The sequence below is a fragment of the Hypomesus nipponensis genome, chromosome 27 (genome assembly GCF_054491055.1).
Source record: "Hypomesus nipponensis isolate SF chromosome 27, ASM5449105v1, whole genome shotgun sequence".
Lineage (NCBI taxonomy): Eukaryota > Metazoa > Chordata > Actinopteri > Osmeriformes > Osmeridae > Hypomesus > Hypomesus nipponensis.
The window spans coordinates 2,319,877-2,347,876 of record NC_140387.1 but is presented as its reverse complement, the minus strand read 5'-3'; the positions used below and the strand labels follow the sequence as shown (position 1 = coordinate 2,347,876).

The 28,000-nt window shown below is 48.6% G+C and overlaps 2 protein-coding genes across 3 annotated transcripts; one reads left to right on the top strand and one right to left on the bottom strand.

The window, feature by feature from the left end:
• Positions 1–261: 261 nt before the first annotated feature.
• On the bottom strand, positions 262–22,867 carry LOC146220352 (uncharacterized). The gene is made up of 11 exons (XM_084694255.1): positions 22,680–22,867; positions 17,985–18,014; positions 12,790–12,889; positions 9,702–9,819; positions 9,219–9,342; positions 6,396–6,469; positions 5,266–5,311; positions 3,675–3,819; positions 3,549–3,611; positions 628–2,151; positions 262–313 (listed from the first exon to the last, which is right to left on the bottom strand). Exons 1-11 carry the CDS (start codon positions 22,699–22,701, stop codon positions 262–264), a joined length of 2,298 nt encoding a protein of 765 aa, XP_084550381.1. The 5' UTR covers positions 22,702–22,867.
• Positions 22,868–23,913: 1,046 nt separating this feature from the next.
• On the top strand, positions 23,914–27,925 carry stoml2 (stomatin (EPB72)-like 2). Of its 2 annotated transcripts, XM_084693789.1 has the most exons (10): positions 23,914–24,066; positions 24,370–24,555; positions 24,681–24,780; positions 24,860–24,918; positions 25,009–25,110; positions 25,356–25,490; positions 25,766–25,910; positions 26,319–26,398; positions 26,731–26,859; positions 27,004–27,925. In XM_084693789.1, exons 1-10 carry the CDS (start codon positions 24,025–24,027, stop codon positions 27,109–27,111), a joined length of 1,086 nt encoding a protein of 361 aa, XP_084549915.1. In that variant the 5' UTR covers positions 23,914–24,024; the 3' UTR covers positions 27,112–27,925. The 2 variants fall into 2 exon arrangements, with proteins under 2 accessions (XP_084549915.1, XP_084549914.1); XM_084693788.1 differs by lacking the exons at positions 26,731–26,859; positions 27,004–27,925 and adding an exon at positions 26,609–26,701.
• The last annotated feature ends 75 nt before the right edge of the window (positions 27,926–28,000 follow it).

Genomic DNA, 28,000 nt, shown 5'->3' with positions numbered 1-28,000 from the left:
CCCACGCCACCCCGGTTCTGCGGCTGAGGGTTCGACGTTCCTCGGATCATGCCTGACGTTGACGGTGCTTCAGGGTGTATTTGCATCGGTTGCTGCGTGCTTTTGGAGGCACTGGCGTCTTCGCCAGAGGCAAATTTAAGAAACCCGGACAACATTCCTCCCTCTGGTTTTGGAGGTTGCTGGGAAGAAACATTTTCAGAGGAGAGGAAAGGTATTTTTATCTTACTTCCAACAGAGGGATCCTCTATTGGCTTCTCAAGCCTAACATCTTCTGCTGACCGAAACAGTGGATATGCGGTCACGGGCGGGGGTCCTTGAGGGGGGACCGGAGCAACCGAGGCAACTGGGGTCATTAACGAGCTTAAAGACTTTCTGAAAGGGCTGAAAAAACCTGAATTCACCTGTTCCGTTTGTCCAATGGGCTTCCCAACCACAGAGGTTTGTCCAATGGGCTTCCCAACCACAGAGGTTGGCACGTTTCCTGGCGCTCCTGCTACATAGTGGGGAGTTCCAAGCACAGTTCTTCCTTGACTGTCGACTTGTTTATTTCGTGATGTACCCCCGGCGTTGTCAATTCTTCCTCCCCGTCCTCCACCGGTCGCCAACGAATCACCTGGCTGCACATACTTCTCGTCCCAGTGACCATGTCCCTTGGGATCCCCTCCAGTGCCACCCCTGCCAGACGGTGTTTTAACCCCTGCGGAATTCATTCCCTCATCCCCCGAGAACAACTTTAAAGGGTTGATTTTCCCCAAAACCGATTGGCCGTCAGGGGCTTGATGCTTTGCTGGAAACTCATTGCTGCGTGAGCCGTTCCGACTCGCTGTTCCGATGCCCGCGCTCGTCAGCCGATGGTCTTGCGTCTTGGTTTCAGACTGAAGGAGAGGCGTACGAGAATTAAACCCAAATGTTTTGTCAGGGGCGGGATCCACGGGGGACACGACGGCCACGGGTGGGGTATTGGTGGATTTGGGGATAAAGGAAAAAAGCTTTGAAATTCCGGACTGAGGAGGAGCTGGAGATGGCGCCTCTTTCGTTTGAGTGGGTAAAGAACTGGGCGGCTTAGGGGCCAAACTCACTTTGTCAGTGAAGGAACTGAATAGGGAAGTGACGGCATTCTTCACCCCGGATATCCCTTGGTCAGGTGGCTCCTGAGTTTGACTCTCCCCCTTCGAGGTGCTACCGGGGTCTTCCCCGACCGACTCCGTTCTCACGCTGCCCTGAGACGACAGCCTGGATTTGCTCGGCTTCGGAAGGGATCCATATCTGCTGATCTCCTCCTCTTTCTCCGCCAGGTACTCAGACACAGTTTCCACCAGACACTGGAGCTCATCCATGGGATCCACGTACTCTTCACTCGGCTCCTCCACCGGAGACAGCATGGCCTCTGGATCCCACCCGCCCAGCTTCCCCATCTTCCCACTCTTCTTCTCGCGATAACCCAGGGACTTCTCCACGTGGGAGGAGGCGTGTCTGCCACGGTCCCTGCCGCTCTCGGAGTAAATAGCCTCCGCGAGAGAGGTTATCTCCTGCAGCTCCTCATCCGGCCCCACGGGGTAGGGCAGCTCCTCGCAACCCTCGTAGCCGTACTCGAAACCCGCCCTCAGTCTGGCCGCCTCCTCCTCCTGGAAAGCGACGTAGTTCTCCAGCGTGTTCTCCAGCTTGTTCTTCGCCCACATCCTCGTCTTGTACAGCAGCCCGTCCTTGTACGGTTTCAGGCACGGCATCATCAGCTCTTCCTCCTCCTCCAGGTCGGCCACCTGCCGCAGCACCAGCTCTCCCCTCTTCCGGCGGAGGAGCGCCAGATCGGGGCCGGGGGAAGCTTCGTCTCCCGGGTCGTCCGCGCCCCCGAAGGCCGAACCTCCCGAGTCTCTGATCCTCTTCTTCCTCCGTCGATCGATGGTGTCATAGCTCTCCGGGTAGGTGGAAAGTGACACGGCAGGGTGCTTAGCGCTTTGACAGACGGAGCTGCTTGAGGGCACTGGGAAGCCCCTCCCTGTGGGGAGGTTAATACTCTTGCCGCTATCCTCCCGGTCCAGGAACTCACTCAGCTGACTTCTACCCTGCACTTTGTATTTGCTCTCCCAATCTTCCACGCCCATGCCGGAATCTACCGGAATTATTCTGACTCTGCCTCTCTGGTTTAGGGGTCTAATGTGAGCAGGGGATGTCATGCAGTAAGGTAATGGGAGAAAGGAAGGGGTGAGGGGGGGGAACAAAAAAAAGGAGACAAAACAGAAAAGAAAAAAAAGCAAACCGTTTCAAAGTAGAGAGACAGCAGAGAAAGGCATAAATGCCACATGAAAACGGCAGTGACAAAAGCAAATATCAGCGTTACATGCCATGCCAAGGAAATGCACAGTAACAATTGCATTTGGTGTGGACTGTTAAGAAGCTTTGTGTGTTTATGTGCGTGTCCCATTGGTCTGTTGTTGAATAGTGATGTATGAAAGGGATTAACAGTGAGATTCCCCAAAAGACCTGAAACAAAACTGTCATGCTACTGAATAAATTCACCAATAACAAGTATAATCTTTATCATTGAGAAAACCAATTGGCTTTTAAAATCTTTTTTTTTTTTTTTTTACTGACACTTCCTTCAAAACCAGGGTCCAGGGAAGGCTAAACAAAGTTCACAACATTAATGAATGTAAAAAAAAAAAAAAAAGTCCCAAGTTAACAAAGAAACAAGATCTACCAGTGTTTCCTGGACGTAATCCCACACCTCTTTTCGGATGCTATGGAATTATCCGGATCAGCTTCCTATCAGTCCTCACAGACAGATTTACAGCAATCTCTCTAAACCATGCGCCCTCCACAGCCATGTGCAAGCGTAAAAGAGTAAATTCCATCTTGGAAAATATCCAAGCAGGCGGAGACCATTTCCACATTCTTAAAAAAAAAAAAAAAAAAGTCTTCCTCTTAACAAGCTTCAGTTATGCGTTAACACATTTATCTTCCCACAGCTACACCTAAATTACATTCTTGGTAAATTAATCACACAGAGAACACAACAGGACTATAAAGCAAGGAGACTCACCCTCTTCAAAATGAGCAACAGCAGGCCTTCAAGCAGATATTTAAAATCACCAAAAGATTCAACGACACGTCACGTAAGTAACTGGACCTAAAGCAAACAACCCTTCAATACGTTTAACATGCTGACAAATGCAGGAGCCGCCCAAGCCTGTCCCCTTGCCTGGTGACCCAGCAAGATGATCGACATACAGGATGTGACACAGAGGGGAAAGTCCTTTCATACACAGAAGCACTTAGCCAAGTTCGACCGCTCTCCAGAGGAACTAGTGCAATCTCTTTCCCTACACCATGTGTCAACAGTTCACTGTGAATAAGTACGCATTCATCTTCGTTTTTGGGCTGCATTGTGTTGAGTGTTATTGTGTTGGTGTGTCCTCCTGTGTGTAGTTGTGCGTGTTGGTGTGTGGTTGTGCGTGTATCTGTGTGTGTGTGTGTGTCCATCCGAATATGTGGGTGTGTGTGTGTGTGAGTCCATTCATGTGTGGTTGTGTGTTTTTGCGTGCGCGTACCTGTTCCCTCGATGCTCCCCCATGTCGAAGCTGTGCATGGAGTCAGCGCAGGAGTCTGCGTGGCTGCGGGGGCCAGGGCCCAGGGGATACTGGGGGCCCAGGGGGTACTGGGGTCCCAGGGGGTACTGGGGTCCCAGGGGGTACTGGGGTCCCAGGGGGTACTGGTGCGCGGAGGAGTTGGGCTGGGCGGTGGTGTGGTAACGAGGGGGCAGGCTGTTACTGGTCTCACTGCGGTAATCGCTGTCCCTGTCGTCCAGGTCGTCCGTCAGAGCTGTGGCGCGGACGAGAGGTCATGTGACTTAAACGCTTCTGCTTACAAACCTCAGCTGGTTTACCTACTAACTCAAATCATCCACGATCAAAATCAAAATATTTGTTAGAGCTTGCTCCTTTTACGACACAGAAAGCTTCACATGCACCCATAGAACTGCACCTTAACCAACCTATGCCCTTAAGGGTCAACGATTTATGCATGAGACTTGGGAAGATGTCAAAAACAAATGAACAACTTGGGGGGGTTGAGTGTACATGAAAATTAAAAGGGGATTCACAAACACTGGGTTTGGGACGGGTCAGGTAAGAGGTAGGGTCAGAGGTCATGGGTCATGCACTGTCTAGCCGTTGAGACCATAATCATGCGAGGAGGCTTGCCAGAAGGAGCGCAGACTTGCCGTGCAGGAGAACGAAGCGAAACAGAAAGTGTCTTGTGCGGTTAACGACTATCTCGCGAAGGGAAGGAGGGGCTCGTTCCGATAGGAAAACGGTGTGACTGCTCAGTGTCAACGAGTGAAACGAGACGGGTTCTGGCGAGCGGCCAGAACTGGCCCGCGGGACCTGCCTGGCGGAGAGGACAGGACTTACAGCTCCAGACTGATAAGTGAGAGGAGACTGGGGACACATTTGGATTCCCCTGATGTCTCCCAAACCAGACGGCGCGAGGGGGAAGAACGAGATGTCAAGGTAACACCTGAGGATGAGGGGGAAGGTTACGCACAACTTGTCTTTAGCGAAGCCGTTTCCCCTTGACCAGTGCTTCCTGATGCCCTTATAACTACATATACATAAAATTGTATACACAAAATATTCCAGTTTTCGCCCCTTATTCTGAAAAATACCATTATTACTCATCTGTTTACATGGGTAAAGAAAATGATTTTTCCACAGATTTACCATTAACATGCATATGTTAACGTGTGTGAGTGTGTGTAGGGGATGGGGGGGGGCAGTATGTCAGTATGTCAATTCAATGCATAACATTTTTCCTCCTTTCCTGACTGAAGCTTGGATTTCTCCAGAACATGCAGAAAGCACTAAGGACAGGCCAAGGGAGAGCTTTAGGAAAAAAGGGTTTTCGGTCACAACAGTGTTCAACATACTCTGTGAGTCAGCCCATCCGAAATAGTTGCCTGGTGAAAGCGTAGACATTAGCAGAGAAGCACATTGGCAGTTTAGAGAAAGTGAACAAGAGAGTGAACGATGGACGTTAGACACAACAAACAATCACAACATAAGGGCATTCAGAGGCATGCATGGACAAGGAACATCTCTATCCGTGAGTGTCAGTTTATCATCCAAGCGTACTCAATAGGAACTTGTGTGTGGTAGGTGGGGTTCACATAAACACAAGGCTATATTAACAGCGACGGGCTCCCGGGAAGCCAGGATTGGCCCACTGGTGCCATCTAGTGGGCTGAGATGTTATGGAAATCCAACTCACAGCACTGGGAAGGAGTGAACGGCAGAGGGCGACCATGGACCTCATCCTGGAGAAGAAGAGGAGGAGGAGGAGGAGGAGGAGGAAAAGGTGGAGGAGGAGGAGAATGAAGAGATCGGGGGGGATAGGGAAGCGGAGATAGAAGAGGAAGTGGAGAAGGGGCATAGGAGAAAGAAAAAGTAGTTAAGTCATCTGACCATCATCATTATCATCGTACAATCACAGAGTCTAATATATATATATATATATATATATAAAGTCTAATATCTTTCCACCAGCGCTACCAAGACTATAATCGGACCATCATCGTGTACTAGCAAGCTTCTTGCATGCAGGAAGTCAAGTCAAATGTATTTATAAAGCACATTTAAAAACAACTTATGTCGACCAAAGTGCAGTACAGTCAAAATATATAACCAACTAGACATATTTATAGGACACGACAAACATAAACCAAAATTCCTACCCAATTGCAGACTCAAATAATAAAGAAAAAAAGATAGGTCTTGAAGTAGGATTTAAAAATGTTGCTCCTAGTCAAGGACCTAATGTATAAAAGATAGGCTCTTCCACAACTTTTAGCAGCCACAGAAGAAGAATTGGTCCTTCAGTTGAAGAGTTCTAGAACACCCGTGTCCCATGCGACAACAAAAGCCCACGGGCCTCACCTCCACTCATATCACACATGCAAAACAGACTGGACTGTAGCAAAACCAGTTTCCCAGTCCAATGCAAACGTGTGGTAGTGAAAGAGATCACATGGTTTGAGCCCTGTGCATCCTCAACAGTGCATGCCGTCAAATGACAGATGTTATCATATTACATTAAAATGTGTTCCCTGCTTAGCTGATGGATGACTGTTAATTGTGTAATGTATCCCTTAGCCTATCTCTGTTGGAATGTTCAAAAACACGCGGAATAAATTAAGTATCTTCTTTTTAAAGTGAAGCCTGACACTTTCGTGTAACAGAATCCCCCCCCCCATCACTTTTCACGGCAGGCAAGAGTTCTCTGGTAGTTACGAAGAACAGCCCTGAAACCGAACATCTCGCAGCCGCTAAACCCCAGAGTTCAGGCGAGGCAGATGCGTCGGTGCGATGGAGCGAGTCGACTGGATCACAGGAGGTTCCTACCTCGTTGTGGATCCCCATGGTGTTGATGTGATCCAGCTTGCGGGTCCAATACTGAGCTTCATCCTCTGGGATGTCTAGGCGAGACATACAAACACACACAAACAAACACAGAGAGAGAGAGAGAGAGAGAGAGAGAGAGAGGTGTGACGAGAGAGCCTATTCCACATTCTCCATCCTGCCCATACCTTGGATCCTACGTATGCCATGATGTCATCATAAATTCATGCCTTTTGAATATATCATGAGACACTTAAGAGTGAGACATAAAAAATTGTTCGTTTCCCGGGGCCCGCCAAGAGTTGAAGGACTGGGAATCGCAGGGTTCTGACGTGGTAGAGTTATCTCTGAGACACACAGGGTTCTGATGTGGTAGAGTTATCTCTGACACACAGGGTTCTGACGTGGTAGAGTTATCTCTGAGACACACAGGGTTCTGATGTGGTAGAGTTATCTCTGAGACACACAGGGTTCTGATGTGGTAGAGTTATCTCTGAGACACACAGGGTTCTGATGTGGTAGAGTTATCTCTGACACACAGGGTTCTGACGTGGTAGAGTTATCTCTGAGACACACAGGGTTCTGATGTGGTAGAGTTATCTCTGAGACACACAGGGTTCTGATGTGGTAGAGTTATCTCTGACACACAGGGTTCTGATGTGGTAGAGTTATCTCTGAGACACACAGGGTTCTGATGTGGTAGAGTTATCTCTGAGACACACAGGGTTCTGATGTGGTAGAGTTATCTCTGACACACAGGGTTCTGATGTGGTAGAGTTATCTCTGAGACACACAGGGTTCTGATGTGGTAGAGTTATCTCTGAGACACACAGGGTTCTGATGTGGTAGAGTTATCTCTGAGACACACAGGGTTCTGATGTGGTAGAGTTATCTCTGAGACACACAGGGTTCTGATGTGGTAGAGTTATCTCTGAGACACACAGGGTTCTGACGTGGTAGAGTTATCTCTGAGACACACAGGGTTCTGACGTGGTAGAGTTATCTCTGAGACACACAGGGTTCTGACGTGGTAGAGTTATCTCTGACACACAGGGTTCTGACGTGGTAGAGTTATCTCTGAGACACACAGGGTTCTGACGTGGTAGAGTTATCTCTGAGACACACAGGGTTCTGATGTGGTAGAGTTATCTCTGAGACACACAGGGTTCTGATGTGGTAGAGTTATCTCTGAGACACACAGGGTTCTGACGTGGTAGAGTTATCTCTGAGACACACAGGGTTCTGACGTGGTAGAGTTATCTCTGAGACACACAGGGTTCTGACGTGGTAGAGTTATCTCTGAGACACACAGGGTTCTGACGTGGTAGAGTTATCTCTGACACACAGGGTTCTGACGTGGTAGAGTTATCTCTGAGACACAGGGTTCTGATGTGGTAGAGTTATCTCTGACACACAGGGTTCTGATGTGGTAGAGTTATCTCTGAGACACACAGGGTTCTGATGTGGTAGAGTTATCTCTGAGACACACAGGGTTCTGATGTGGTAGAGTTATCTCTGACACACAGGGTTCTGATGTGGTAGAGTTATCTCTGAGACACACAGGGTTCTGATGTGGTAGAGTTATCTCTGAGAGACACAGGGTTCTGACGTGGTAGAGTTATCTCTGACACACAGGGTTCTGATGTGGTAGAGTTATCTCTGAGACACTCAGGAAGGAGGAGAGCAGGAGCCGGAGATGGCAGTCTTCATTTCAGCATACCAAACAGAACACAGGATCCTAGCGACGATATATATATATATATATATATATATAAACGCTCTCGGTAACGTTAACCTGCGACAACAACAAAAAAGTAGATGTCTAACATTAAGGCAAAACATTTGATTGTAAAAAAAATTAAATTAAAAAAAAGTTAAAAAAAGAGAACATATTTATATCCGTTGCCTATGGCAATACTCCTGTTACTTCAGTAGAGGCAGTGTAGTGCCTGACCATGCCTGTGATGCTCTACAGAGATGCTGACCATGCCTGTGATGCTCTACAGAGATGCTGGCCATGCCTGTGATGCACTACAGAGATGCTGACCATGCCTGTGATGCTCTACAGAGATGCTGGCCATGCCTGTGATGCACTACAGAGATGCTGGACATGAAAGATGGTGGGCCACAAAGGACAGTGCTGTCTTCAGAAGACACATAGGTCAGCACCCTGCTCTGTTCTGAATAGGATCAGTAAGGACACACACACACACACACACACTCTCTCTCTCATTCACACTCACACCTCTCGCTACCTTCAAAGATCGGACTGGTGAGATGCTCCAACCCTCCTACACACACACACACACACACACACACACACACACACACACACACACACACAGCTTCCACTTTGATGCCAGTGATCCTAGAGAGACACACAGATTACGCAACTGTTCCCTCTCTGGTCTGTGGAGCGTGAGGCCAGCACAACCTGGTGGCCTTTCAGCCAATCAATACCGCGAGTGACAGACACGTCAGAGGAGAGGTCACGGGAAGAGGCTGCGATCAGGCCGTGTCCCCCCCCCCCCGCTGGGCCCCCCGGCCACAGCCTCGTCCTCCCCCCCCCGCTGGGCCCCCAGGCCACAGCCTCGTCCTCCGCCTCCGCTGGGCCCCCAAGCCACAGCCTCGTCCTCCGCTTCCACTGAAAAGATCACCCTGCGACATTTCGGCTCTGCCGCAGCGGTAAAAACACACACTTCCAGACGTGCTGGTTTGTCTTGAGACCCCAAGAGAGGCTCTCTGCCCGGTGCGGCAGGGCCGGGCCTGGGTGGCAGGGCCGGGCGGGGCCTGGGTGGCAGGGCAGGGCAGGGCGGCAGGGCTCACCGAAAGGCAGCTCGAAGCGCGCGTCCAGCAGGAGGCGGTGTGGCGTCTGGTTCTTGGTGCCGTAGATCTCGTCTGCCTTCATCAGAACCTCGGAGTCCAGCGCGGTCCACTCCCCGGAGCCCTCCTGCAGGGGGGACAATAACAGACCGCACGGACGACTTCAAAAGGGAGCACGATCAAAGGATCAAACGACCACCATTGAGTAGGATTACCATTCATCCTGACTCCGCGTAGACTTGCTCTTACCGGTATGTTTATGGATGCGTGTGTGTATGTGTGTGAGTGAAAGAGATTGCGAGCAAGCGTGCGTGCGTGTCTGTGTGAACGCGACAGAGGTTGAGTGTATGTGTGTGTGTGTGAGGGTCCGTGGGAGTGTGTGAGCGTGAGTGAGACAGAGAGACAGAGAGACAGAGAGACAGAGAGACAGAGAGAGAGAGAGAGAGAGAGAGAGAGAGAGAGCGTGTGTTTCTCTGCAGCAGTCACCTCCTCTGAATGGTGGATGTGCTTGAGGGGTATCCAGGTAGTCCCCAGCATGGTGTCCCAGATGAGGCCCTTGTTCCACACCTCCACGATGAGCCCCAGATCCAAGTTGTTGATCTCACTGGAGAGGAAGAACACACACACACACACTCTCACTGCCCAAACGCATATTTCCTTCAACTTCCTGTTCCATTCGCCCCGCCAGAGTGCAGACAAACAGCAATAAAGCAGCTTATCTCATTCCCAGGGCCAGTACAACCGCGTCCCCCCCACGTCCCCCCCGCGTCCCCCCCACGTCCCCCCCGCGTCCCCCCCACGTCCCCCCCGCGTCCCCCCCACGTCCTCCCAACACCCCCCCCCCCCCCACAGCGTTTGTAAATGCAGCGGCACTGACAAAAGACGAGAGATGAGAGAGAAGATTATCAAAGAGGGAGAGATAATTAACAGGAGACGCGTGGAGTTACCATGGAGTCTGGACGACCAGGTGCGACACTAAAGAGTCTGCTCTCACAGCGGGAGACGCGCACCTACGCTCAGGCCATGCCCACAGAAGAACCTTCAGGACGCTTCGGGCTGTTGAGACGCCCGTGATCCTGGTAGGCCCGTTTCGAACTTGTGCAAAAGTGGATTTGACTCCCGCAGTCGCTCCGGCGGGAACGCCCACATCCTCTCTTGTCGGGGCCACTACGTTTGTTCAGCGACAGCGTTTTCACGTCGAACAAAAGTAAACACGTTTCTTTTTTTCGGAGCCTCACAAAGCCACTAGCCTCGGCCATCAATCACCAGCTGACATCACTTTCATCTCACCCTCCCTCCTTTCTGCAGCATAAATTGAGGAAGCATGAAAAGACCCCCCCCCCCCCCCCCAGGTCCCCCTCCCCCCCCCCCCCAGGTCCTCCACCCCCCTTAGTGTTGTGTAAAAGCAGAATTTAGAAACCCATTAATGTTTCATCAGAGATTTTTTTTTTGTCGAAGCAATGAGACGAGGATGAACAGACTCGCACCACGGGGGCTTCTACATGCTTCTGGAAAAACAACGAAGAAGAACCGCCGCTCCCTGCGCAGCCTTTCCTCCTCCGCTGGCTAAACGTCTAAACACTTAGAGAGAGACGAGGCGGGGAGTTGGAATGGAAGGTTTACTAATTGATGGGTTTCCACAGTGACGGATGGTATTTTGAGGCTTCGAGCGAAGCGCACGACCGTGACGTCGCCCTCTCCCTTTTGATTTCCCTCCCTCTCGGTGATGGGAGAAAAGAGCGTCGAGGTCACAATCGCAACCCGCACGGTGCCACTTTGACAAAGACAAGAAAAACTCATCATCCTTACTGAACGTTTTGCTCTACTCTGAAGTGTCAACAGCGTGCAGCTTGAGATGTGTTGGAGGGTTAGTGCAGCATGTGAAGAATACGTGTCGTCTGAGAGTTACAGGGCGATAACACGACCGGGTGATTGAGCCTTGGCCTTCTTGGGTGCACCAATGACGATATCAGAACTCATCATACACTTCTTAGTCTATGCTGTCTCAAGGAGGATGCCTTGTGCTATGTTTATCTAACCCTACGAAATGGCCTGTGACACTGGTGGAACAAGCGCACAGCCAAGCTAACCCTTGACGCCGACAACAGGACTGCCAGAGGCGTGGGTAGAACGAGCCTCAACATGCCTCAGACCGGGAGAGACGCACACCTCGCTGGACACCTTTACTGGACATTGGTTCTAACACCGGGTGATCCGTCGAAACACGCCTTGCTGACGGTAAACAGGGAGTCAGGTAGCTGAGTGTTGAGGGAGTCGGGCTAGTAATCAGAAGGTTGCCAGATCGATTCCCTGCCGTGCCAAAGTGACGTTGTGTCCTTGGGCAAGGCACATCACCCTACTTGCCTCGGGGGGGAATGTCCCTGTACTCACTGTAAGTTGCTCTGGATAAGAGCGTCTGCTAAATGACTAAATGTAAATGTAAACGTAAACAAAAGGCGCTAATCTGGGTCTGTGAAACACCCAGGTCACGATGAGCTCACACTGCTGCCTGGATACAGGCGTCGCTCCGTCGCAACAGGAGCATCCAGCAGAACCAGTTCAACAAAGGCCGCGGATTCAGTTCTCACGAAAGAAAACGAGCTTTGAGGACAAAAAACGTCGAATTGACTTCAAGCTGAACCACACCACACAGGTCCAGGTCGAACTTGGATCGTTGCATTGACACTGACTACTTGATACTCAGTTCACACAGAGGAGGAACAGGTGGAGGCTAGATAGCGCTTCACACGTGGCCACCGTTGAGCGACGGTCATTGTCAAGTTAAACCGGCGCAGCGCTCGCGCTCAGGGTCTGGAAAAACAAACAAAGCGACAATAAAGTCCACAAACACCTCTGCTGAGAGACTGGATGCCCTGCATACCACACACAGGTCAACTGGAAAGAGGGGGAGCGAAACAAAGGAATGATGAGAAGGAAGTGAATGTCTGGGCCAAAAAAAAAAAATGCCACCTGTGCACTCAGGTAACAGCACAACCTCATTCCTGGAAATAGGAGAAAACGTGGCAGGCCATGTTTACTTCCTGATAAACAACAAACCTGAGCTGCAAAGTAGCAGTTCCAGCGGCATCAGAGACGGCCCTCATACATATCTCCCTTCAGCTAAAGTGATTGCTTCAACATGACCGCGAAAGCCAATCAGCACTTGGCTCAGACTGATTAGCCCCGCCCTACTCCTGCCTGCATTTGGCACAGTTTCTGTGTGTGTGTGCGCGCGTGTGTGTGAGAGAGTGTGTCTGTCTGGTCTGTATGTACATGTGTGTATATGTGTCTGACCTGTGTGTGTCTGTGTGTGTGTGTGTGTGTGTGACCTGTGTGTGTGTCTGACCTGTGTGTGTGTGTGTGTGTGTGTGTGAGAGAGTGTGTCTGTCTGGTCTGTATGTACATGTGTGTATATGTGTCTGACCTGTGTGTGTGTCTGACCTGTGTGTGTGTGTGTGTGTGAGAGAGTGTGTCTGTCTGGTCTGTATGTACATGTGTGTATATGTGTCTGACCTGTGTGTGTGTCTGACCTGTGTGTGTGTGTGTGTGTGTGTGTGTGTGCACGGTCACTTACAACATGAAGTCCTGTTCCCAGCAGGGCTTGTGTCCTCGCACTGTGATGGTGGTGCTCTTGACATTCTGCACCTTCAGCGTCACGTAGGAGTTATACTTATCTGGAACACAGATGAACACAGGTCATCCAGACACACGCATACTAACATGGACGGTGCTTGGATGCACACACGGTATATTTAAGCGACATCACCCGAGAGGGAGAGCGTTACTGCTGAAGATCAACGCAGCTTTTTCAGAGTTCTGCTCGCAGTCGCGAGCGCCGAAGATAATCGCAGCCGTGTTGATGTCCATCAATAACGCACAGGCAACGTGGGATATTGCTTTTACACAACAGTTCTACAAGCGCCGTTGATTAGTCAACAAAGCGACAACGGATTACGATTTTTATTATTTTTCATCATTTATTTGTGTTAGACATTAGATGCGTCTAATGTCTTTCCTCGGCCCCCGGTCAAACATCACCACAACAACGTTTCAAAACGAAACGGTAACAGAGATCCAACCGCACACGTTCTGGGCTGGCCAGCGTTTCAGAGTCCAGTGAGTGACAGCAAAGCTAGTGAGAGTGAACACAGATAAGTCTGTTTAGCCCCTCCTCCACCCCCACCAGCGGCTGACCCCGTCAATCTCCCATGAGGATCCCACACAGCAGATATAGCCCTGGGATGCTACCGGGCGATATGCTTCTCTTGCCAGCCCTGGCTGTGCCCTCTCTGGGTCTGGCCTGGCTGGCTAGCTAGCTGTGGGCTGGGAGGCTGCACGCGGGGTCACCAGCCCCACGGCCCCCGCACCTCTCCCCCCTGACTCGGAGCTGGCAGGTCAGCCGGCACGACCGGAACAGCTGGAGCCCATCTGGGGAACAGTAAAGGTTCCAGTCAGTTTTCATAACGTCAGGATAAAGACCAAGGTGCATGCTGGGTCGTCCGTGCCTCCTATAGGATGACGCACACCTCAGAGAGAGGGGCCAGGGGAGGAGGGAAGGGGGGGGGGGGGGGAAGAGGTGGATTTGAGGAAACTATCCCCAGCGCTTTATGAGCAATGTCTTCCCCAGCCGGTGTCCGTGGTAACGGAACACCCAGATGAAGCCTCAGTGCCTTCAGACTGTGTGATCCAGCCCAGTGGTAGGGGTGGTGTGGATCATACTAGAACAGGCCAGGGCCAGGGCTTCTCCTTTGAATTAAGCCCGAGTTCGACGAGAGCATGCTGGGCCCGAATAGGCTCAAATCCCCCCCCTGCCAGGGGAGGGGAGGGGGGGCTGCCCGGCAGGGGGGGGATTACACAGACCGTGACATAACCACCACTTTTCATTTCCTTTGCCTGTGGCGAGGGTGGGCCAACATGTGCCTGTAGATGCGCTCTGCCAGCCAGCCAGCCAGACATCCAGCCCCCCCTGCCCCAGCAGCCTGACCCACCAACCAGCCATCCTGCCTGACCACTGCCTGGGTCACACAGGGGGGGTGGGGCTATGTGCCAGGATTACAACGGTCATCTCAACATCACGTAATCAGTGATGCTGCACGCTATTCCACTGGTCTCGCTCACGCTCTCTCTGACGCGCGCGCACACACACACACACGGTACCCAATAGACGTCTCTTGTTTTAAATACACTTTCACACGCGTGACAATCCCAAACACGCGTCAAAAACGTAGAGAACGCATCAGGTTGTGCACTCGCCACACCGCCTGAGCGCTCGCTCCGACTGTGCGATGTGGGAAAGCCCAGATAGGTATCAGCTGTGCTTCTGTAGACTAATCATTCCAACGCCGTATCACGCGTTTTCCCTGGGGTTACCAAGGTGACCCGCACGCACACAAACAAAAATGTTTGGACCGGCATCGACAACATCATTCAGATCAGTCAATAGAAGACCTTAACAAGGGGACTGAATACACCAGACAGGGACATATTCCCCAGTGTATTTACGTTTCCCATAATGCAGCATGTTCCAGACCAGCTGTGGGAGAAACTAACTCAATGGCCCCTGGAGGAAGAGGGCCCGAACTCCTAATTAATGTCCCTGGAGAACAATACCACACACACACACACACACACACACACACCCACACCCAGCCACACTGCTTTAACTCAAGTGCCTGGAGGCACTGGGACTAATTAGACCACCCACACTGTGAGCTACTCCACCACGGGCGCACGCCTGTAAACACAAGTGAGAAGATAAGAGGGGAGAGAGGAGGACATATGGATTAGATCAGAGCCACTTAGTGACTGTGGTGTCTCTCTACATGACCTCTCCCCCTGGGGAATCAGGCCGACACTATCTGAGACGCCCAGAGAGAGAGGAAGCCACCACCCATTGCCACAACACACACACACACACACACACAGGCATGTAGACACGCACACCTACACACACACACAATCGAAAATCAAAACACACAGAAAATGAGTCATATGTGTGGCCTTAAGCTCACACAAAATCAGGCACACATGGAAGAGGGACTGGAGTTTGAGAAACTGTGTTTTTTTTTCTTTGTAGATATACCTGTTTCCTAGCTCACTGAGCCCAACAGTTCTATCCAGTCCTCTCCCGCTTGCATGCTTCAGTCAAGCAGCTTCATTCATTATTGACGCATGCCGAGTTTTTCCAATAAATTAGTCAGAAAAACACTGGCGGTTGGAAGGTTGACATTTACAAGTTGGACCCATCATGAAAGATGTACGGGCAAGGGCTCGCCTGGGAGATGTTCTGCTACAACTGGGACAGTCAGTCGACCTGCCGAGTCAGTCTGGGTATCGGTGTTCAGGGCAAGTCTTTGCATGTAGCACACACAGCAAACGTTTCATTGCTACACATTTGGTAAGTGCCTTTCAACGGGCATCTGTGACATCGCTTGTAAACGGGTTTCTACAAATACTATTTGATACAACAACATCAAAGCGGATTTGAAACCGAGGGAAATTGACATGGGTCAGACCCAAGCCCTATAAGCAACGAAACAGGACGATGTCATGAGGTGGTTGAATGACAAGCTGTCCAAAGGACTGACGCTGCAGAACCTGGACAGCGTGTCGACTGGCCCCAGGGACACGCATTCTTATCAAGTCTGGAGCTCCAGATACCACAGTTGGAAAATCATGACATCATTTGCCAGAAGCACACTTCAAGGTAACCTGAAGGTGTCATTCTGTCTCTCTCCCTGTCTCTCTCCCTGTCTCTCTCCCTGTCTCTCTCCCTGTCTCTCTCCCTGTCTCTCTCCCTGTCTCTCTCCCTGTCTCTCTCCCTGTCTCTCTCCTCTCTCTCCCTCCCTGTCTCTCTCTCCCTGTCTCTCCCCCTGTCTCTCGCCCTGTCTCTCCCCCTGTCTCTCTCCCTGTCTCTCTCCCTGTCTCTCTCTACCTGTCTCTCTCTCCCTGTCTCTCTCCCTCCCTGTCTCTCTCTCCCTGTCTCTCTCTCCCTGTCTCTCTCTCCCTGTCTCTCTCTCCCTGTCTCTCTCTCCCTGTCTCTCCCCCTGTCTCTCTCCCTGTCTCTCTCCCTGTCTCTCTCCCTGTCTCTCTCCCTGTCTCTCTCCCTGTCTCTCTCCTCTCTCTCTCTCTCTCTCTCTCTGAAATACATGATGCAGATCTACGTCAACTCCGGCCCAAGAGGTTCGTCTCACAGCGTGCTAAACATAGACCAAACACAACGTATAGAGAGAGGCCATTATTTCAGCACACGAGCTGCACATTAACCCAACTGCATGGCCATGATCCCAAATCACAACCTTAGCCTTGGGATACCGAGAGGGTGGCACGATAATAAAATCAGGTCATGTTTGTAGATCGCAAAGAACTAAATACATAATACACAATGGTATTTTCAATGATGTGGCTTGTCTCTTTGGCTGAGTCAGCGTGTTTACATATGGTCATAGAACACCTGAGCGTCCTTTCAGGAGAGAGGAAGTAGGTTTTCAAGGAGAGAGGAAGTAGGTTATCAAGAGAGAGGAAGTAGGTTTTCAAGGAGAGAGGAAGTAGGTTTTCAAGGAGAGAGGAAGTAGGTTTTCAAGGAGAGAGGAAGTAAGTTTTCAAGGAGAGAGGAAGTAGGTTTTCAAGGAGAGAGGAAGTAGGTTTTCAAGGAGAGAGGAAGTAGCTTATCAAGAGAGAGGAAGTAGGTTTTCAAGGAGAGAGGAAGTAGGTTATCAAGAGAGAGGAAGTAGGTTTTCAAGGAGAGAGGAAGTAGGTTTTCAAGGAGAGAGGAAGTAGGTTTTCAAGGAGAGAGGAAGTAGGTTTTCAAGGAGAGAGGAAGTAGGTTTTCAAGGAGAGAGGACGTAGGTTTTCAAGGAGAGAGGAAGTAGGTTTTCAGGGAGAGAAGAAGGTTTTCTGGGGAGAAGAAGCAAGTTCCAGGCCTCTGGATAGCTGGACTTCCAACCCCAGGGACAGATATACGACACCTGAACCACTCCCCTGAAAAGAACCCTTGCAAGAGATTAGGATTAAACCACAAATCCCTTGTTTAAGTCAAAGATAAGGGTCACCAGAGGACTTGTAGATGTGAGACACCAAACAGGTTGGGGAGTAACTGACTAGTCTCTCTTACTCCACTTTTCTCCCTTTCTCTTACTCCATCTTTCTCCCTCACTTTGTCTCCCTCCGCTCTCTCCCCACAGTCTCTCTCTTCATATGTCTCCCTCTCCTCCATCTCTCTCCCTATCTCTTCGAAGTCTCTTTCTTTGCGGTCACGGTGCTTATGGGAGAGGCGTGAGGGTAAACAGTAAAGGACTTACCTAGATGGAGGGCGTGGAGATTTAGGCTTAGCCAGAACTGATCTGAGCTCACCTGTACTTGGGTGAGCTAGCCTCCATGTAGTCTAGCTAGCCTTCAGGTAGCCTAGCTAGCCTCCATGTAGTCTAGCTAGCCTTCAGGTAGCCTAGCTAGCCTCCATGTAGTCTAATTAGCCTTCAGGTAGCCTAGCTAGCCTCCATCTAGTCTAGCTAGCCTTCAGGTAGCCTAGCAAGCCTCCATGTAGTCTAGCTAGCCTTCAGGTAACCTAGCTAGACTCAAGTTAGCCTTCAAGTACACACAGGATAAACCAAGGGATTATGCAAAGCTAAAATCAACCTCCCATTGCTCAGCTAGAATTTGACTGACTGACCTACAAGAGAATGCAGCTAATGCAGAAGGCATACAAAGGGTTTGTTTTGGTGTCACTGACTTTGTAGTATCATGTAGAACAAGAGAACATGTGACACTCACCTGATGATCCTTGGAGTTGGGCTTTTTTCACTGGAAAAAGAAGAGACAACACCAATTAGTGTGATCAGAACATGTACTTTTTAAGCTTGTTCTGGACATGACGAGATGCTAGTACCCAAAGAACTCACACCTAGCACTCTCTGACTGGTGACATGTTCTGACTGAAAAGAAAAAAAAAGTATGTCGGTGTTTTGAAGTACCACAGAGATTCGAATACACGTTTTTGAGAGGTTTGGAGCGTATTAATATACAGACTAACAAAACGACATGCTTAGGAGACACCCGCAGAGAGAAGGAAACAGTTCAGTGGTTTGATCTCTCAACTGCAGATCAAGCAGTCTCAGGTTCAAATCCCTCACCTTTACCGTCATTTGCTTCGGATCAAATCTGTCGGCTAAATGAATATGTGGATAATGTGTCCATTATCTCGTCAGGTTGACAGTACAGACAAGCTCAGATGGAACAGCTGTCCACCCTGCCATGTCCCCTTTCACATGACAGTCACGTGGCAAACACAAACATATTAAATTCACCCCGGCATCAGAATCCAATAGAAACATCCGCCCTACGCTGTGTAAATCCATTCAAGACATTCTTAAGACTTTTCCTGAAAACGCTTACGGATTTCTAACATCCATAAAATCGACCACTCGTATTGACCTCCAACTCGCAACAGCTGTCATCTTCCAAACTCAAATCCCTTAATACACAATCCACTCTTACGTGAAGCCCACCCTGATGCAGTAAATTCATAATGCCGACCTTTGCAGGACCAAAGTACAGGGGCTTAGGGAGGTCCACGCTAGTGTGGCCAGCTTCACCCTACATATCTGCTCTGCAGAGGTGTGTGAAGCACAAACCATCACAGCGCTGAGGTATACGTTCATAGACGTGTTTATCAGTTTGCGTCCATGACGACAGAAGGCATCTTTACAGATCTACACAGAGCAACCTGCGGAAAAAGTTGAGGTAAACAACAACAACAACAGAACAATGAATGATTACAGGCTTCTACGGGAATCGTCATTCCTTTTCTAAAACTCGAGGCCAGCAAATCTGTATTAGGAAAAAAAAAAAAAAAAAAAAAAAAAAAAACTCTCTTTGAGGTTATTTTTAGGGTCTGAATTTAAGACCTCTTTCAGTGTCTATACAATAATGGTTATGGGATTGCAAGGCACATCAGAGGGGATTAATGGTGATCCCTGCCGCAGCGTTATGTACCAGGGAGTATCCAGCCAGCCAGAGATGCCAGATGGGCTGAGATGGCAGAAGTGGCGGCAGGCAGACATTACTACGTGACTCTAAACTCTACAGGGCACGTACAGTACGGCTCGCTCGCCGTAACTACTCTCTGAGGGCCTGAAGGCCGGCTGCCTGAAAACGAGCGTGTCTTCAGCTGTTTGACGTTGTTCGTTTGCCATCTCGGTGGCGAGAGCGAGTGGCTGTGACAGAGCACGAACACACGCACAAAAGAAAGAGGGGTTGAAAATGAACAGATGAGAGAGAAAACAATAGAGGTAAAACACAATGGAGCACCTTCAAAGATATATTTTTATAACAATTCCAACAAAGTCCAGGTATCATTTTTTTGCCTGGCGTATGAAAGCTGTCTGTTCTGAGACGGAACAAGGGAAAGGAATATTGAGAGAAAGGGTGTGTGTGTGTGTGTGTGTGAGTGAAAGAGATGTCTCCAGTGTGGTGTTGAGTTTGGAATGGAGCTTGCAAACAGGCCTTGAAGCAGCATAACGTCATTCAGACCAGGGGTAAACATTACACTGGCCCATAAAGCAGGAGGCCATGATAGCGGAAACTGATCCTTATCTCTCCTTCACTCGGCCCTTTCTGCATCCTTGCGATCTGGATGCAGTGGGAAGCCCTTTCTGTTTAGCCTGAGGCCGTGTTCCCCATCAGCCTGGCTCTGTCCAGCTGACTGCTCACCTGATGATGGGTTTTTTGAGCAAAATCATGAGTCACAATGAAGTATAAGGTTTTTTTTTTTTTTTTCCATAGCAAACAAGATACATTTAAAGAAGACTTTCTGCCGACATCTCAAATTTCAGGGTTTTCGTACAAAACGTTACCCAAGATGAGAGAGAGAGAGAGAGAGAGAGAGAGAGAGAGAGAGAGAGAGAGAGAGAGAGAGAGAGAGAGAGAGAGAGAGAGAGAGAGAGAGAGAGAGAGAGAGAGAGAGAGAGAGAGAGAGAGAGAGAGAGAGAGAGAGAGAGAGAGAGAGAGAGAGAGAGAGAGAGAGAGAGAGAGAGAGAGAGAGCAACAGATGGCCAGAGGATTACTGACAGAATCTCTCCGCTCTCTCTCTCCCCCTCCCCCTTCCCCTCCCACCCTCCCTCCCTCCCTCCCTCCCTCCCTCTCTCCCTCTCTCTATAATTCCACTATCCCGTCAACAGCTATGTCCGTTGGTCCTCTTTCTTCATTTCCTTTTCCTTCCCGTGTTGCCAAACTATCCGTTCCACTATTAACCGCATGCTGTATCTATAGTATTTAGGCCAATACATAACCTTACGTCGGTTTCACTTCCTCAATGACAGATTATTGACACAACTGACAAGCTGGCTCTGCCAAAGTAAACCAGGCAGGCTACAAGTCAACACTGCTGATTTTACCATGCACACCGTGCACCTTCTACGTCTTCAGATGGTCACACACAATACATGTGAGCACCGTTCCCTCCACAAAAAAACCACACGCATGTTCACGTTCTCAAGGAGGAACCGCAAGACGTGTTCAACTCAACTGCACGCTTAGCGTTTGAACAGGCTGAGCGTCCCTCCCGGTAAGAATGGCTTGTTGGGTGTGTATTTGGTGGTTCTCTGGGCCCTGTGCAGGGACTCAGGGGGTCCATGTGAGTCTGGCTGGCCCTGGCCCTGGCCCTGGCCCTGGCCCTGGCCCTGGCCCTGGCCCTGGCCCTGGCCCTGGCCCTAGTCCTAGCCCTAGCCCTAGCCCTGGTCCTAGCCTTGGTCCTAGCCGTGGTCCTAGCCGTGGTCCTGGTCCTAGCCGTGGTCCTGGTCCTAGCCGTGGTCCTAGCCTTGGTCCTAGCCGTAGTCCTGGTCTTGGTCCTGGTCCTAGCCTTGGTTCTGGTCCTAGCCCTGGTCCTAGCCCTGGTCCTGGTCCTAGCCCTGGTCCTAGCCTTGGTCCTGGTCCTAGCCCTGGTCCGGCCTGATGCCCAGCAGGGCCACACATGGCCTTTTGGAAGGGAGACCACTTATCTACTATGTGGAGACGTTACCATGGAGACTGGCCTTTTCTATGGCGATAGAAAAACAAAACCATGACGCTGCCGAACGGGGGAAGGGATGACTCACGTCAGCCAATCGCGTCGGCCCGGCCCGGCCGAAGCAGGACACCATTATCTGTGGCGAGCCGCCTAAACTGCCCCCAGCCTCCAGGTGTAAACGCGCTCACTCATGAATATGTGGAGGTTGAAGGGGTTTCTGAGTGGCTTCGTTTTCCTCTTTAGAAAAACATCCTAGTTTGAACGTCTGAACTGTACTGAATTACTTTCCGGTGGAAAATATAGACGTTCTGCACTGAATGATTAGATGACTAGACAATAGGGTGGAGTGGGAGAAAATGACAATTATGGAAAATCGCTATAGAACACAAACTTAATTAGGCCTAGGCTACATTACATTTGAATTAACATTAGGTCATTTCCTATTTAAGTGTCACTTACTGGCACACTTTTATTCTTTAAAAATTTCATTCTGAAAAGAACATAAAAATGCCAAATATGCCAGGGAAAATACTAAACAATATCGTAGTCTTGATTAAGATACATCTGAAGGACTATAATTGACAGCAAGCCACAGCCATGATAGATTTTTGCATCATTACCCATGATTCTGAGGCTGGCTTTCCGGTAGAATCTATCAGTTTATCTGCAACACAAATGGACCTACACTATCTCATAGCAAGACATTGATCTTCCTGTCGTGACGGATTTTCCGCCGCTGTCAGACAATATGTTTGTATTTTGACTATAATGAAACTTTACATTGATTCATTTCGTTAGAATTGCATAAACACATAACAATGTCGTCTAAGGGCCTACGTGTGCTTCTTTCTGAAAAGCGGAGGACACTGCCAAGAATGTCATATACACTACAAAAAGCAGTTTAAGAACCCCACTATTTATTTATTTTTAAATGAGGGACAGACTTATGCTGATCAGATGCATTAAACCATTTGAATGTCAATTCTAAAACGTCCACCTGCTGAATAGCCTGATATTGAATATGGAGTAGACCTAATTCATGTTCCTTGAATGTTTTGCTCAGAAACTCACTGGTTCATGTCTACTTTACAGGAACTTTGTGGAAAGCTGGAAAGATAGCGTTTGGTGACGTGCTCCGATCTCAACATTATGTAATGGAGCTGACATCCTTCAAATCTCCTACGGATGGCCTACAAATCAATAGCTAAAAACCAAAGCACTTGCTAGTGCATTCATAATAAAAAACAATAATACCAGAGTAGTATTTTCGACCAGTAAAATAACCTTGTCTTCAATTTGAAAGGAAAATCACAGCCTTAAAAGTTTAGGCGAAATGTCCCAGGAGCCTGCGGTCAAAGGATGGTATTTCCTTTAATCGCTGTCCAAATTAAATGTGGTCTTTGTAAATGCAATCCCATGGAATACATAATTGAAATAACAGACATAAATCAGTAATAACTCACCTCGAACACATAGCAGAGACATGGCAAAAGCTTTCCAGTGACAGTCCTAGTTTCAATATTGGCAAAGCGTCTCAAAATATGTGTAGTCCGTTCGGTAACATCGCAAATGTATACTCTGACAACTTTTACAACTTCTCGTTTCACTAGTGGACTTGAGACGACGGAGAAAGCGACACAAATATTCGGCAGAGAGCGATAGCCCCCTGCCACGGGCACGCCATAACAAAATTCATTAGTGTAACCTGGGGGAGCAGAGTTAAGAGGGCGGTACCGAGGTACTTGTAAAATGACATCTATAGTGTCCATTGAGGTTGCACTCTGTCTAAGTAGGGCGGACCATAAAGGGGATTGACCAATCAAAAGGCTACAGGGTAGGGATGGCTACAGGTTGAATGAACAGGTGGATGGTAAAACCAGAGTTCTCTCCCTGGTTCTCTAATTTCAGCCTACAGATTCAGGAAATGCGTATACAGTTATTAGTGATTTGCAAGCTATTTCCTATTCTTAATCTTCGTATTCATATTGTCTAGTTGTATGACAGCCCAAGGGATACGTGGGCTGTTTTACAATAATTATGCCTTTTTTCTTTTCATTGGTTAATATTTCTTGATGGGAATCCAGGCAAAATGCATTAGCACTGAAAAACAGATTTGTTAAAGCCCTTGTCAATCATTTGTCGGATGAATTAATACAACAGCGCCGCTTAGTGTTTTCCATACCTCACCATAGGTCTTTAACATCGGGGCAAAATAATTTGAAAGGTTGAAAACAGATTTTTGAAGAAAGGGGATGATTAAAAAATATTTTTTGAAATAAAAGTTTGCATCATTGATGAGTACTTGAGTATTTTACTGTTCTCTGCTCTAGGTTGAAACAATATTTTAGAAAAAAACGTTTTTAAAAAACGTTTCAAAAGGTTGATTTGGAAAAAACTTAAACATTAAAAGGTTAAAAAATAAAAGAAATGCCAAGAAATGCCCCACCTACTAACTCTGTTTAGGAAAGTAGTAACAGTTGTATGAATGTGTGAACATTTCATATGTGAATGTGTATGTGTTTCATATGTGTTTGTATCAGGACAGTATAAATTATTTCCTAAACGGCCCCTAATAAAATATGATCACCCTGTTTTTAGGATGCTCGACAGGTCAAGGTTGAATTGATATAGTGGGACGGAACTAAAGTTCTGTGATGTGTTTCCTATTGAGATGGGTGGCGGTATTCGTGTATCACATTGATGTTGTAACTTTCGTGATTGACGGAGGGTCACACATGAGCGCCGAGTTTAGTTAAGGTTCATTCGTTTAGCTTAAACACGTAGAAGTCACCGGTTAGCTTCGACAATATGCTTCGAACACTCTGCCGGACCGGCGGTGCCCTGTTAAAGGTAAAGTGTGGCATGTAATGTTATTTGTGTGTCATTATCCGGTTAGCCAGCTAGCTAACACATTAGCAAGCGGATCAGGGGAGCTACATAGTATTTTCATTAGGATATGTGTTCACTCATGTTGTACTAAATAGCTACGGTGTTGAATTGAGTAAGCCAGGTACCTTCACAAAAACTTCACCCAGCAATCAAATGAGATAGCTGCATACAACTCAAATTAAATAGTAATTGCAACTAGCCATCTAGTTCCAGTTTGCGGTACATTTTCGTCACGTGTGATGTTTTCCTGATTGTTTAACACAGCATTCACAGGGGACGAAACCACGGTTAACACAGCTGTCTCAGGGAACGACCCCGCGGCTATGGGTGACACCAGTCCAGCAGCGATGGGCATCCGGTCTACCCATGAACACTTTGGTACTATTTGTGCCCCAACAAGAAGCCTGGGTAGTTGAGAGGATGGGACGATTTCATCGGATCTTAGTACCGGTAACTCATTGTTTTTATTTTCTACAGACGTAGTTTATTTCATACTCCAATGACATTATTTTATTGTGCGATATTGAAAACGAAACTAATTAAGGATTTATTCCTCTGCCATCCTTTTCCTTTAGGGTTTGAACTTTCTTATCCCGTTTCTGGACAAAATACGTTACGTGCAGAGTCTTAAGGAGATTGTTATTGATGTACCTGAGCAATCTGCTGTCTCTCTTGGTTAGTAATCCCGGTTGTCATCCAAACTGTTTACACAAGCATCCCCCCGGAAGTGGCTAACCTAACGTCATTCTTACAGATAATGTGACCCTACAGATAGATGGCGTGCTCTATCTCAGGATACTGGACCCATTCAAGGTTTGTATGGCATCCTCTATCTAGTTCAACTAAAACAAAGGAAAGACGTGTAGTTGTGTCTGGATATTGACTGCTGCGTCCTCCTTCCAGGCGAGCTACGGAGTAGAAGACCCAGAATACGCCGTCACACAGCTGGCACAGACAACCATGCGGTCTGAGCTGGGGAAACTGACCCTGGACAAAGTGTTCAGGGTGAGAGAGAGCATACTGAATGATCCACTAAGGATGAATGGTCATTACCCGGCTTCCACAGAGCTTGATAACGACCCATTCATTTGAATCAGTTGTGCTGGAGCAGGGAAACATCTAAAACATGCAGGACGGCGGCCCTCGAGGACCAGGATTGGAGTACCCCTTGCACTTAGGGGATTCTAGTTTGCTCCATTGGCTTTTTCTTCATTCTTTCCTTACCATCGCTCATCTCTCCGTCATTGCAGGAAAGAGAGTGCCTGAATTCCAACATCGTTCACTCGATCAACCAGGCGTCTGACGACTGGGGGATCCGCTGCCTTCGCTACGAGATCAAGGACATACACGTCCCACCGCGGGTGAAGGAGTCCATGCAGATGCAGGTGAGAGAAGACGGCTCATGCCACCGAGCAACACTTGGCGAAACAAAGTCGAGGTTCATGTTCACCTGGGTTGTGTCTGGCTTCACAGTTTTCATCATGACACATCCTGAGGGACAGTGAATGACCTAGACACACACGACAGAACACACACAATATACTGTATACAGACTTCAGTGATCCCACTCTGGTGAGATGATTCGGATCCCACTCTGGAGAGATGATTTGGATCCCACTCTGGTGAGCTGATTCGGATCCGTCTGCCTCCGGCTTTTCAGGTGGAGGCGGAGCGGAAGAAGAGAGCCACGGTGTTGGAGTCAGAGGGCACGAGGGAGTCGGCCATCAACGTAGCCGAGGGCCACAAGCAGGCTCAGATCCTGGCCTCCGAGGGCCAGAGGGAGGAGCAGATCAACAGAGCTTTCGGTGGGTTCCACAGCAACCCCGACACACTTTACTGGAATTCCTCCAACACACCTGATTCAAATGAATGGTCATAAGCAGGCTTCTGCAAAGCTGGATAACGACCCATTCATTTGAATCAGGTGTGTTGGAGCAGGGAAACATCTAAAACATGCAGGGCAGGGGGGTCCCTGACGACCAGGGTTGGGAACCACTGCTTTATGGCATCCTTGTCTTCCTTTACGGGTTTGGGGGCGGTTCCGTGTGGTGTATGTGAAGCCCTCTGTGATATTGCGTGTAAGAAGGGCTATTCAAATGCATTTGATTGGTCGTACTGTTTTCTGTTGGATTTGTGTCAGGTAGAGACTTTGGAAGCGTATAACATGTAGCAACAACAGCCTGTGTTTATGACGTCCCAATTTGTTACCCCAGGTGAGGCCAACGCCGTCCTAGCCAAAGCAGAGGCTAAAGCGAAGGCCATCCGCCTGTTGTCAGTGGCTCTGACTGAACAGGTAAAGTTCCCTCACAATCTGACAGATCAGATGACTATTCATAAGTTTGTTTATTTCTTCATCCAACCCCTCCGCTGCAGAGCTATCTTGTATCTCTGTGGCTGAGGATCTGTCTCTCTGTGTGTCTGTCTGTCTGAGGATCTGTCTGTCTGTGTGTCTCTTTGTCTGTGGATCTGTTTGTATGTGTGTCTGTGTTTCTGTCTGTCTAAGGATCTGTGTTTCTGTCTAAGGATCTGTGTGTCTGTCTAAGGATCTGTGTTTCTGTCTGTCTGTCTGTCTGAGGATCTGTCTGTCTGATCTGTGTGTCTGAGGATCCTTTTGTTTCTCCCCAGAACGGGAACGCAGCAGCTTCCCTGAGCGTGGCTGAACAGTACGTGTCGGCCTTCTCCAACCTGGCCAAAGAGTCCAACACCATCCTGCTGCCCTCCAACTCAGGAGACATCAGCAGCATGGTCACTCAGGTCTGCTTCGCTCGGCACGGACAGTTTACAGTTCACCATTCAATTCGCTTTTATGAATCCAGTTGAAAAGTCTAGATTCCAACTTCTCACTTCCAGGCAGCTTGTTGTGACCGTGGTTCCACCTGTGTGTGTGTTTCTCTCCAGGCCATGTCTATTTATGGAACCCTGGCCAAGCAGAACCCCATGAAGGTGGAGAGCGCGTCTTCGGGGAACCCAAACTCAGCAGAGGAAGGATCCGCACCCCAGCAGTGAAGAACGTCTGGACGACTCGCGAGAACAACAAGCGCCCCCCCCCCCCCCCCCCCCCCGGAACCCTGAGAAGCAGAACCTCCCGTCTTTAGAACATTACGGCTCATAGAACATTACCAGCTGCAGCGAGCTGGAAAACGACGTGGAGGGCCTCGCCTTGATCAGCTTTCGGCCCAAGATTAGGATCTCATGATCATCGTCAATACGTAAACGGCCGACACATCGCAGTTAGTCCGTTTACAGACACTCGAGTGTGGGTCATTCATACAGTCGGATGTCACTTTTAAGTGTGTTTTCTCAGTTCTTAACCATTGTACCGTTTCAGTTGAAAAGGGTATGAACTGTCAGGGACAAGTAGTGCTGTGTTATCCTCTCTGCAGACTTTTTGAGTTACGATTTCTGTCCTCTACCATGTTTTCTGTATTCGCTCTGTCCTCTTAAATGATTGAGACTTTTATGTACTTGAGGTTTTGAATCCTGACTCCATCCCTCCCTTGGACACAAATAATGTTATTTATGTACTTCAATAACCAAGAACTGTGTCATTGGTTGGGGAGGTGAGATTGGTATGGTCTCAAATGCATAATGAGTTCACAGAGCACTTACGATCATCTCTGAAAGAGCTGTGGGAAAAGAGGGAGAAAAAAAATCATTATTGGACAATGTGTTATGTTTAACTCAACAGAAACCCAGTATCCAGCACCATTGACGAACCATGAAACACTTGATGAGGATATCACAGATATAACCAATTCAAGTAATTGGAACTAAGGGATAGGTGATGTGAGTCTGTTAATAAATATTGTTTAAGCAAAAAGCATTGGTTTAACTTTTTTTGTTAAATAAAAAAACACTCAAATCCGTTTTTTAAACGGATTTATGTTCAATTTTG